Source organism: Hemitrygon akajei, chromosome 13, assembly GCF_048418815.1.
Source record: "Hemitrygon akajei chromosome 13, sHemAka1.3, whole genome shotgun sequence".
NCBI classification, from domain to species: domain Eukaryota; kingdom Metazoa; phylum Chordata; class Chondrichthyes; order Myliobatiformes; family Dasyatidae; genus Hemitrygon; species Hemitrygon akajei.
Window position 1 is genome coordinate 103,979,231 of NC_133136.1, and position 13,405 is coordinate 103,992,635.

The 13,405-nt window shown below is 39.3% G+C and overlaps 1 protein-coding gene across 3 annotated transcripts in view; it reads left to right on the top strand.

The window, feature by feature from the left end:
* The window catches only part of fras1 (Fraser extracellular matrix complex subunit 1), a 518,421-nt gene that overhangs the window by 338,266 nt on the left and 166,750 nt on the right, over positions 1-13,405 (top strand). For all 3 annotated transcript variants that reach the window (XM_073065197.1, XM_073065198.1, XM_073065199.1), the window contains exons 30-31: positions 8,684-8,846; positions 12,998-13,176. In XM_073065197.1, the coding sequence (XP_072921298.1) occupies positions 8,684-8,846; positions 12,998-13,176 (342 nt within the window). The remainder of the gene's footprint in view (positions 1-8,683; positions 8,847-12,997; positions 13,177-13,405) is intronic.

Sequence of the window (13,405 nt, forward strand, 5' to 3'; positions counted from 1 at the left end):
GTTGAAAGTACTCTTCTTGAATTTATAATTTTCCCCTTCCTTTTTTTTTCTTTTCCCTTTCTCTTACTTTATTCTTCTATAATTTTTTGCGGGTAGGTTAGTTTTGGTTTTCTAACGATTTTCTCTGTATTAAGTCTTATATTTCTGCAGAAGATGTTCCAATTTGTAGTTATGTTTTCTAGTGCATAAACTAGTTACTATTTGCTATAGTATTTATACGGAACTGCTGTTAATGACACAGATCTGGAAGTTGTATTTGGGTTAATTTTTTTGGTAGAGCTAGCTGCTTTTTTTGGTAACCGTCTAGTTTTGGGTTGTGTGGGTGGGGTGGATTTTCCAGTTCCAACATCACTCACTGTATTTATTGTTTTTCTTTATTGCTCAGGACATGTTTATGTTTTGATTTTACGAATCTATGTTTACATTTCTGGTCCCAGACTGCTATTGTATTGCTTGACTTTTTATATGCCTGCTGCCTTTTATGCATTAGTAATTGATAATGGCTAGTGCACTCAAATTCGTGAGCTGGAATGTAAAGGGATTGAATCACCCTGTTAAAAGGAGGAAGGTATTCTCACATATTAAACAACTCAAAGCTGACATTGCTTTCCTTCAAGAAACTCATATTCGTTGTTTTGATAACTCCCGGCTTCTGTCAAAGTGGGCGGGTCAGCATTTTCATTCATCCTTTGCCGCTAAAGCTAGGGGAGTCTCCACTCTTATTAACTCAAATATTCCTTTTGAACTCCATAATAAAATATCTGATACAAATGGCCATTTTATTATTGTTTCTGGTAAACTATATAACACTAAAGTTGCACTAGCAAACCTGTATGCCCCCAACTTTGATGATGTTAACTTTTTTGAACGGTTTTTTTTCCTCACTACCAGACTTAAACTCATACTCTCTTATACTGGGTGGTGACTTCAACTATTGGTTAGATCCTAATCTGGATCGATCATCCTCTGTACCAGATCACCTACTAAATCTGCCTTTAAAATTAGTCGTTTCTCTCTAATTTTGGTATCTCTGATCTATGGCGTTTCCTTCATCCTACTGAGAGAGATTATTCTTTTTTCTTACATGTTCACCATACCTTCACTAGAATTGACTATTTCTTACTCGATAACCAATTTATTCCATTTGCCCACTCTTGTGACTATCAGAGTATACTGATTTCTGACCGTGCCCCAATTACTCTCTCTCTGAACTTTCCTGGTCTCCCTCAGAGGAATAAACACTGGCGGTTTGATTCAACTTTATTATCGGATGATGATTTTTAAAAATTTATTAAGGATCAGATAACCTTTTATTTTAACACTAATACATCACCTGAAGTGCCATCCCAGATTTCTGGGATGCCATGAAAGCATATCTGAGGGGTCAAATAATCTCTTACACAGCAAATCTCAACAGAAGATCCCGTGCAGATCGATTAGATCTCATTAACCAGATTAAAGAATTGGATCAAATATATGCCCAAACTAAGAACCCTGAACTATACAAGAAGCGCATTGAACTCCAAACTAAATTTAATCTTCTGTCTACTCAACCTGTCGAACGCCAACTTCTCGAAAGCAAGAGTCGCTTTTACATTCATGGGGATAAGTCTGGTAAATTCCTAGCCAATCAGCTGAGGCGTTCCAAAGCCAAACAACATATTACAAAGATCCGGAAGGAGAACTGAGACCTTACATCGGATCATTTAGAAATTAATGACGCATTTAAAAATTTTTATTCTCGGCTTTATTCCTCTGAATCTTTGAATGACAATATCTCTGTTGATCAATTTTTAAAGAATCTGAATATTCCTTCACTTTCATCTGATTTTAAAGCCAAACTTAACGCGCCTATATCATCAGAAGAAATATCTTTTGCAATTTCTGCACTGTCCTCAGGGAAATCTCCTGGACCTGATGGGTTCCCTGTAGAATTTTATAAATCATTCTCTTCACTTCTTTCTCCTCAGTTACTTTCAGTATTATCTGACTCGTTTAATTACGGCAAATTGCCACCCTCTTTCAATGAGGCATCTATTATTCTTCTATTAAAAAAGGGCAAAGACCCAACAGAGTGTTCCTCGTATAGGCCGATTTCTTTGCTCAATGTTGATGTAAAGATCTTAGCTAAAGTTTTGGCTCATAGATTAGAAACCGTTATTCCCTCCATTATCTCTGATGACCAATCAGGTTTTATTAAAAACCGTCTCCCTTTTTTTAACATTCGGCGTTTATTCAATATCTTATACTCACCTCCTACTGGGATTCCTGAATGTGTTATTTCCCTCGATGCGGAGAAAACATTTGATCGTATAGAGTGGAACTACCTTTTTGCAGTCTTAGAAAAATTTGACCTCGGTCAAAGTTTCATCTCTTGTATCAAATTGCTGTACCTGTGTCCTACTGCTTCTGTTTTAACTAATTTTCAGAAATCCCAGGTATTTAATCTCAAACGTGGCACCCGTCAGGGATGCCCCTTAAGTCCCTTTCTCTTTGATTTGGCTATAGAACCTTTGGCGATAGCATTTCGAAATTGTCCTGAATTGACCGGGATTTGGAGAGCATAAAGTTTCTCTTTATGCTGATGACTTATTACTCTTTCTCTCAAATCCGTCTACATCCTTACCTCTAATGTTTTCACTTCTTGACCAGTTTAGCCAGATCTCTGGCTATAAACTTAATTTACATAAGAGTGAACTTTTCCCAATTAAAGAAGCACAAGAACTAACATTTCGTGATCTCCCTTTTAAAGTAGTCCATAATCAATTTACTTATCTTGGAATTACAGTCACAAGGAAGTTTAAAGATCTCTTTCGTGAAAACTTTGCCAATCTTTCATATACTATAAAACAGAGTCTGATACAATGGTCACCTCTATCTATGTCTTTGGTAGGTCGTATTAATGTTGTTAAAATGTATGATCTCCCCAAATTTTTATACTTATTTCAATCTATCCCAATTTTTATTCCTAAATCTTTTTTTGTTTCCTTAGACTCTATTATTTTGTCATATCTGTGGAAGAATAAGCGCTCTAGAATTAATAAAATCCATCTCCAAAAATCTAAAAAAGAGGGTGGCATGGCTTTACCTAACTTTCATTTATATTATTGGGCAGCTAATATACGTTGTGCTACCTTTTGGTCTTTCTTCCACGGCCAACCCGAGTGCCCTATTTGGGTGGTAATGGAGTTGAGCTCCACTAAAGAATTATCTATCTCTGCACTTCTTTGCTCTGCACTCCCTAGTAGTCTGCCCAGATTAATAGCTAATCCTCTTGTTAGACACACTTTGCGTATATGGGCTCAGTTTAGGAAATGCTATGGTTTCCATGGTTTTACCGTTTCCAGCCCTGTTGCACATAATCACCTTTTTTTACCTACTACGTATGATTCAGCATTCCATGTTTGGTATAGGAAGGGCATTAGACATTTCGAAGATCTTTTCATTGATAATCGCTTCGCTTCTTTTCAGCAGCTCTCTGTTAAGTTCAATCTGCCCAATACTCATTTTTTTAGATATCTCCAAATTAGACACTTTATTGCTCCTTTAATTCCTGACTTTCCTGAAATGCCTGCGAAAAATGCTATGGACTTATTTCTTTCCATTAATCCACTAGGTAAAGGTTTAATATCAATTATTCGAGATAAATTAGCAGCCTTACGACGGGCCCCTGTGGATAAAATTAAAATGGCCTGGGAGCAGGATTTAAATACCTCCTTATCCGATGAGAGCTGGGACTCGATTCTCAAATCGGTTAACTCAACCTCTCTTTGTGCTCGCCATTGCCTTTTACAGTTTAAGATTGTTCATAGAGCCCATATGTCTAAACTATCTCGATTCTACCCTAACATTAGTCCGCTCTATGATAAATGCAAGAGGGGCGTGGCCTCTCTCATCCATATGTACTGGTTCTGTCCTAGCTTGGAGAAATTTTGGAAAGATATCTTCACTACGTTATCGTGTATTCTGAATCAGCACCTAGAACCAAACCCCTTAATTGCTTTGTTCGGTTTCTGGGGCAAGACAGATCTACGTCTGAGTCCGACCAAATGCCCAATATTATCCTTTGCCTCTCTCCTGGCTAGACGCTTGATCCTCCTTAGATGGAGAGATGTTGCCCCGCCCACTCATGCTCAATGGCTTAACGACATTATGGCCTGCTTGGACCTCGAAAAAATTCATTACTCAGTTCTCAATTCGGATCTAAAGTTCCACAAGGTCTGGGGACCTTTTATCGAGTACTTTCATAACCTTCCTCTTGACTAGGGTTTTTTTTCTTTTTGGTCCCTTGCTTTCAGCTTTTTTTTTCTGGTAGTAGGCATTATTATCCTCTGTTGCTAAGTGTATTCACAGTCTGGGAGTTTGATTGTCCTGATTTATACTCTCTATATTGTGTTGTGGTTGGTCTGGAGTTGTTTTTTTTGTGTTGTGGGGCTTGGGGAGGATACTAAGTTTACTTGTCTTCAATTTAGGTGCTTTTTTGTCAAATTCTCTTCCTTTGTAGCATATTGTCATTGTATGCTTAATTTTGCACTGTATTAATGTTCCTCATTGGGATTTGGGGTTTTTAATTTGTAAAATGTATAGAAAAACTAATAAAAATAATTTTAAAAAAATAATATGCTCCATGAAGTCTCGTTTCTGTTCTAATTGAGGGAATGTGGTGGAAGTGCATAGTCTACACTGAGGCACATACTGGGAGCTCTTCTATCCAGAAGTAACGACCCATAATTCCTTAGATGGACCGATCAACACGCTGTTGGTGCATTAGAAATATTTAGGAATTAAGGAGCTTGCCTTCTCTCTGGGTTAATTCAGAAGTGCCAGGTTGTTACTGTGGTACCACTCAGTTAGTTGGCATATCTCACTCCTGTATGCCCTCTCATTACCGCTTGAGATTCTATCAACAATGGTTATATCATCAGCAAATTTATAGATGGTATTTGAGCTATGCCTAGCCACACAGTCATGGGTATAGAGAGAGTAGAGCAGTGAGCTAAGCACACATCCCTAAGGTGCACCAGTGTTGATTATCATCGGGAAGGAGGTTATCACCAATCCGCACAGATTATGGTCTTCCGGTCCTTCCTCAGGGGCCTTTAGAGTGAGTGAATTAAGCAAGTGTACCACTCCCCTTTTCTCCCAAAATGAGAGTGTACCAGAACCTTTGATCAGCAATCACTGACCCAGCCCATTAAGTGCCTAGTTATATAAGTCTGAGAGTCAACAATTTTTGAATGATTCACACATGGCTGCTTGCACCCTTTCTTAGGTTTCCTAGGTGTTCGCAAGATCACAAGACAAAGGAGCAGAAACAGGCCATTTGGCCCATCAAGTCTGCTCCGCCACTCCACCATGAGCTAAACTATTCTCCCGTCTAGTTCCAATTTCCGGCTTTTTTCCCATATACCTTGATACCCTGACTAATTAGATACCTGTCAGTCTCCTCCTTAAAAACCCTCAATGATTGGGCCTCCACAGCTGTATGTGGCAACAAATTCCATAAATCCACGACCCTCTGGCTAAAAAAATTTCTCCTCATCTCTGTTTTAAATGGGTACCCTCTAATTCTAAGACTGTGACCTCTTGTCCTGGACTCACCCACCAAGGGAAACAGCCTTTCCACATCTACTCTGTCCAACCCTTTCAACATTTGAAATGTTTCTATGAGATCTCCTCTCATTCTTCTATACTCTAATGAATACAATCCAAGAGCCGACAAACACTCCTCATATGTTAGTCCCTGCATTCCAGGAATCATCCTCGTAAATCTTCTCTGAACTCTCTCCAACATCAGCACATCCTTTCCAAGATAGGGGGCCCAAAACTGCACACAGTATTCCAAATGGGGTCTCACCAGTGCCCCATAGAGCCTCATCAACAACTCCTTACACTTATACACTATTCCTCTTGAAATGAATGCATAAACAAAGAAAACAACACCAAGAATAAGGATGTGTGTGGTAATAACCATCATGAAATTTAATAACTGTATTTTTCCTGAAGATAACTGTCCTAAATACTACATTTCTACAATATTTTTACAGTATTTAATAATCTATGCATTGCTCAGCAATCAATAATATCAGCCCCTCAAAATCAATAAGCTACAAGATCTTGGCCCCAATAACTCTTTGTGCATTTGGATCCTCAATTTCCTTACTTGCAGACCCCAGTCAGTTCAGATTGGCAACAGCATCTCCTCCACAATCTCCACATCACAAGATTGTGGGCTTAGCCCCCTTGCTGTACTGGCTTTATGACGGTGTGGCTTAGCACAGCTTCAATGCTATATTCAACTATGCTAATGTCATGGGCCAAATCAAAGGTGGCATATAGGAGACAGATTGAAAATCTGGCTGAGTGGTACCACAAAAACAGCATCTTACTCCCAGTGTCAGTAAGACTAAGGAGCTGATTATTGACTTCAGGCCGAAGAAACCAGGAATCCATGAGCCAGTCTTCGTCGGAGGATCAGAGATGGAGAGGGTCAGGAACTATAAATTCTCCAGTGTTTCCATTTCAGAGGACCTGTCTGGGCTCAGCATGTAAGTGACATTATGAAGAAAGCAAACCAGTGCCTCTAATTCCTTAGGAGTCTGCGAAGATTCGGCATGACATCCAAAACTTTGACAAACTACTATAGGTGTGTGCAGAAGAGTATATTGACTGGCCGCATCACAGTCTGGCATGGAAACAACAATCCCTTTGAATGGAAAATACTACAAACAGTAGTGGATATGGCCCAGTGTATCATGGGTAAAACCCACCTCACCACTGAGCACAGCTACATGGAACGATGTCATAGGAAAGCAGCATCCATTGTCAGGGACCCCCATCACTGCTGCCATCAGGAAGAAGGTACATGAGCCTCAGGACTCACACTACCAGGTTCAGGACTGTTCAACCATCAACTATTACTACTCAATCATCAGGCTCTTGAACCAACAGAGTTTACTTCACTCTACTTCACTTGCCCCTTTACTGAAATGTTCCCACAACCCATGGAATCACTTTCAAGGAATCTTCATCTCATGCTCTCGATATTTATTGTTTGTTATTATTATTATTATTTCTCTTTTCTTTTGTATTTGCATAGTTTGTTGTCTTGTGCACACTGAATGCTCAGTTGGTGTGGTCTTTCATTGATTCTATTATGGTTGTTACTCTATTATGAATTTATAGAGTATACCCACAAAAAAATGAATCTCAGGTTTGTATATATGTACTTTGATAATAAGTTGACTTTGAACTTTGGATGTCTGATGGCCCTCAGAGGAAAAAAAAATTACCTCATCCCTTTCTTAAATGAGTGATCCCTTATTTTAATGCAGTAACTCTAGTTCTAAAGTCTCTTAGAAGAGGAAATATCCTCTCCACATCTATCCTGCCAAGACCCCTTTGGACTTTATTCCCTATCCAATCTGCAGGTACTTATAGGAAGGACAATGGATTGTCATTTTGTGGGATATTGTGGCACATTGGCACATTGAGAAGGATTCAAGTGCTTTATAAATTGTGTTTCATTTGCCTCATGAGATATATTTGCTCTGAGCTTGGAACAGTTTACAAAGGAATCAAAATGATTGCTTGGATTGTTAGCCAAGGGTGCAGTAGGTAGTGGTTAAGTTAATGAATTTGTAGTCAGAAGTCAGGATCATTGATCGAGAGACATGAGTTTGAATTCCAACAGCAGCAGCTGGGAAATAATTAAATAACTTTGGAAATGAAAATAAACTATTCTCAGCAACTGTTATGAAACTGCTTGGTGTGGTAAAAGTCTTTCTGTCTTAGTGATGATAGACTCTGACTCATGATTGAGACAGGTGATTATTATCTACCTTCTCTGTTCTGATCAACAAATGAGGTTGATTCTTAACTAACTACTTAATTCAGAATTCGTGTAGGACAGCCTTGTGATTTTGAAAACTTACTTTGTAACTGTTGTGAAGTGTGTGAATAGTTGTTCATTATTTATCTTAGCAGTGTTGTGCTGAGTACTGTTAATGACTAGACAGTGTTCTAAAGATTGAATCTGTTAAGTAATTTGTTAATGAGCAACAGCAAAGTACTGTACACCTCATCGGCTTTTCCCCTGATGGATTTCCAGCTCTTGATGTTGAGTATTTCTGAGACTGAAATACAGTTTTATGTTTGGCATGGTGCAACACATTGAGCTAACATTTATTGAGGAAAGCCGCACAGGCTGCTACAGAAGTGATACTACCAAAATACCAAAATATTCCTCGTGATCAAGAATCTGTGTACCAATTTAAAATCAATACAGAGAGTAATTAAATAGAATGGAGGGAATGTCTTGCTTATTGGGTTGTGGGGTGGAGAGGGGAGCAGAGGGAGAATGGAGGTTGGGTATTAAATACTTTGTAGAACAAAACTCAGATAATATTTTTAAACAGAGGAAGGAACAGAGTTGTGGGGTCAAGCAGTGAGATAGGATGCTATAGCAAAAATATAGTGGGCTGAATGATTATCTTTTGTTTTGAACTTCCAGCTTGATGCCAAATGTATCAAACTGATTTGTCTATTCAAACTTATTTTGTATTGGATTCCTGCAACTGACCAATGACAATTATTATTATTCATTGAATCCAAGAGCATATTTACCTTGTGTACCACTCGGATTGGATGTGTTGTAATTTAACTAATTTAATTTACTTTCTAGGAGAATGGCAAAGGACCACAACTTCTAAATAACTTGCCAGGATGGGTCCCTGAAGGAGGGTTACTAAAGATCACGAACAGACTACTGAAGGCAGAAGACCAAGATGCCAATGATTCAGAAATCATCTTCAATCTCGTAGATGCAAAGGAAAGCCCTAAATATGGTAGTTAATAGCTTGTTGTGTGAATGTGTTCAAGTGCCTGTATTTGACCCTTCTTCACTTGTGTTGAGCATTGTAACCTGAGTCTTGAATTCAGTCGACGATTAACAGGTTAACTCAATATTCTGAGGTCAACTCTTTTTGGAATGTGTTGATTAGTGTCATGAAAGATTTACAAAACTGTCTCTGCATTCTCGTTAGTTGAATGGAAAAGCTTGCTTGCAAACTATTAATTTTCTTTTATCCCACCTTCCTGCTTCCCTAATAAAAAACAAAATTGGTCCTTCTTCTAATAGTTATTAGGGCATCCCTAGATAATGATCCTCCAACCAGTAGATTCTGTATTTCTTTATTTACCTCATCGCTGCAACCTCATTATTTTGAAGACCTTGGTTCTTTTGCATGCTTTCTAATAGCCCTCTAGTTCAGTGGTTCCCAAAGTGGGTGATATCGCCCCCAGGGGCAGAGGGAGTTTCTGAGAGGGTGACAATGATAAAGGAAGAGGACAGTTGGGGGGGTGGGGGGGGGGGGGGCAGCTGAAGGATTACAGGCTTAATTCCAGAATTGAATCATTTTTAAGAGTTTGATCCTCAATGCCTCATGATTGATTCCAATGATCATGTAATCACCTCTTCTCTTGGTAACCCACTGTTCTCTTAGATTTTGTTTGAAACACATTATAGTTGTTGAAAAGCAATGTGACACCTTTGTACTTGGCATACCATGAGAACTCTGGACAGATGAAATCGTGTTATTACCGGGTCCAGCCCACATGTTATTGCCGTTCACAATGGTACAGTGTTAGCTAGTATGAATCCCATACTCTGATGCAATTCCTGTGGATTTGGGTATGGAATTCAATGGTTAAAGTTCAGAATCTGCCCTTTTGAATGGTCTTGACCAATTTTTTACCCATAGCCCAACCAAGATATTGCTGCCCCACTTTATGTACCTTCAGGCAGAGAATCAGATTTTGCCTGAGCTATGATGATGTCATAACTTCCTCCTTTATTGATTGCAGTGCTTGAGGTTAGACTTAAACAATAGGCAATTGACCATGGTGATTAATCCGTTAAGGAAAGGGCAGAAGCAGACCAAACAAAAAGGATGTATAGACAGTAAAGTATAGAGAATGTGAAATACGGATTTATACAAGAGCCAAGCACCCAACAGCAGCCAACGTGCCTGTTGTGTGGAAAAAGTCTTTCCAAATGCGGCAATGAAACCATCCAGGTTCCTTGAACACTTGAAGAGAACAAGAATATGGCGTGTTTGCAGTCACTTCTTGAAATCTTTCAGAAAGAGAAAACACTTAAAAACACATTTGCCAGCACTTCACAACAAAACAGTGATGGCTTGCATGCTTCATACAACATTTTATTGCTCATTGCTAAATCTGGAAAGCCCCATACAATTGGAGAAGAGCTGATTTTGCCAGCAGTAAGGGAGGTTCTGAGTATGATTTTGATAGCAAATAATTAAAGCAATTCCACTCAGTGACAGCTCCATTCAAAGACAAATAGATAAAATGTTTGAGAATGTGCGCGATATATTGTGCAACATACTTAGGACAACAAAATTTGCTCTGTAGTCGGATGAGTCAATTCTGCCAGGCAACGAACCTTTGCTTCTTGGTTATGTTCCCTTCATAAAAGATTTGTTATTTGCAGATAACAAGACATACGAAGGGGGTGTCAATATTTCGGGTTGTTGAGCAAATTTTCAATGTGAAAGATATTCTTTTCACCAACATCTTTGTAGATGGGGCACTATCAATGACAGGAGGCCACCAGGAGGTAGTTGCTTCAGATGTGTTGTCCGTCGACACATCTGCAGATAACTGCAAGGCCACATTAAAGTGTGATGAATGCAATGACGTGAGTCATGTTACAGCCTGTACAACCTAATCCTCCTGCATGGTCACCCAAAGTTTCAGAATGCATTCAGAGCATGGTAGAAAAGAAGAGGAAGAAACTTAGCTGCCTGTGAACTCCTTATGCGCAGATGTTTGTAACAGCAGTCTAGCCACTAAATCCTGTTCCAGGATTTCTTAGCTGAAGGGCAACAAGATGATGCTTTCAAGATGTGTGTTATGCTCAATGACCAGAGCAACAGATCCTTAACCTGGTCTGAGGTCTTTGATCTTTTTGGCATCCATGGCAGTTCATCATTGAACATCTTGAAGACCTGTGCTGGTGTAGTGGAGAGATCAGGTAGAAGAGCACAGGTTATCAGATTGAAGCGTGGAATGGTGGCATTACTCTTGCACTTCTAACGCTTACTATGTGTAATGACATTCCAGACATTTGCAAAGAAATACCAATTCTTGAGGTTGCTCTCTATCACACCAACTTCAAGTGTCTTGCTGAGCAGATCCCACCTCTAGATGAAAAAGTCCAAATCCTACTTCTGCTTGGGAGAGATATCCTCACAGCATACAACGTCAGGAAGTATATCAACAATCCTGGTAATGCAGCCTTCGCACAGAAGCTGAACCTAGAATGGGTCCTTGTTGGTGATATGTGTTTAAGGAACATTCACTGTTCACACCTTTAAAACCATCTTTCTGGAAAATGGGTGGCCTTCACTATTCAGATCTTGCACAAACCATGTTAACCTCAAAGGAAAGGTAAACCCCTGCCATAGCCTCAATATGGTCTCTTACAAAGCGTGTATCAACAGTACTCCCAGAACAACCCATCTCATGAGGTGGATGTGACTGACACTGGACTTGGGCAGAGAAAATATGGTCTAAATGCACTTTCTCTACCCAAGGCCCAGTTGCTAGGCAAAAGCACAGGGCAAATCCAGGGTATGGTGGAAAATCTCCAAAGACAAATGGAGACTTGAAAAGATACCTGAGCAACTATCAAGAGGTAAATGGCATGTAGAAGAGTGTGATCTGATAGCGGTGAATGGAGGGACTGTCAATACAGTGTGTTGTGTAGAGTGTGTGGATATTTTTTACATGTAAGTCTTGCTTCATAGATACCTAATTTCTTATGAATGTGTGACTTAATCACTTGCTGCGTTGAGTGCTTATGGTATTTTTCTGGGTTGTTCTCAGATTTACTATGTCTGTGTGCTGCCCAGGTAAAGCACCTGGAGCCTGGGTGCTGTATGCTCACTTCCATGATCAGTTGAGTGGAGTTTGGCTTTCTGCTGAATTGAGTACTTCCTACTTCACACACAAGGAGAGCAGCACACAGTTCTGATTTTCTTTTAACTCAAAGTTCTTTTTTTGACGTAATGGTCGGAAAGGGAGAGGGGAGGTGCTGGGGATGAGCCAATGAGACGGTAACTTAGAAAAGTTTGGGAACCACTGCTCTAGTTCTTTAACATTCCTTTAAAAGTAAAGCCAGACCATCTTGCATCATCTAACTGAAGCTGAAGTGAAAAAGGAAGCTCCTGGAAATGCAGGTCAGACAGCATCAGTGGAGAGAGAAAAACAGAGTTAACATTTCATTTCTGATAAATGGTCATCGACCTGAATCATGAAATGTTTCTCTTTTTAGGTAATGACTGATCTGTTGACTATTTGCAACATATTCTGTTTTTATTTTAGACCTTAAGTATTTGCATTTTTTACTCTTTGATCTGACTGAAGCTTGTTTGTAACTTTTCCTTTGACCTTTTATGCATCTCTTACTTAACAGTTTGCAACTTCTGATCGATTAATCTATTAATCTGGGAAAGACTCCATCTTGAGCACCATGTTTTTCTAATCCTGTATTCTTTGACTGTCCACTGTTGTATATATTCCCTTAACCATCTATCAGCCCGTCTGTTGCAGTGTTGGAAGATGAGTGCGATTATGATGTAATTTAGAGGCATCTGTAATTTGTCTCCTATAAATTCTACGGTTTCATTGTTGTATAGATGCCAATTTGAAGAAAAAATGGTTGGCTTTGATTTCATACCGGCCTCTTTGTTCCCAGTTGGCTTGGTAGCCATATTTCACTTCATGGAGGAGGGGACTTTTTTATAGAAGTTACAAGTTTATGCCCAGCATCTTGAAGTTTTTAAACCATTCAAATTTGATCCTTTAACCACATACAATTTTGAATTTGTTGCCTAATTTGACTCTGTTTTCAGTAGCGTCAGAATTTTTTATCCTGACTTCCTGCTGTATTACTAACTTCAACTCTCAATAGGTGATATAATCCTTATGTTGCCGATGCCAGCTGACAGTCCAGCAGATGGTTGGCAAAGGCTGCCTGATGTGAAAACGGCTACTGTTACAAGCTCATTTACACAGCAGGATCTCAATGACGGTATGGTGTGGTATCAACATTCAGGAGTTGCCTCTACAGAAGATTCATTCATTTTTAAGGTACTGTCATAGAAGTTTGGAATTAAGTTCTAGTTATTTGTAAACTTTTATAACTGTCTCACATAACTAGTGCTGACACCAGTGTAAATTTACTAGGTCTGGTTTGGAAAACTAGTTTAAACCTGTCAGACAACACACACAAAATGCTGGTGGAACGCAGCAGGCCAGGCAGCATCTATAGGACGAAGCACTGTCGACGTTTTGGGCCGAGACCCTTTGTCAGGTCTAA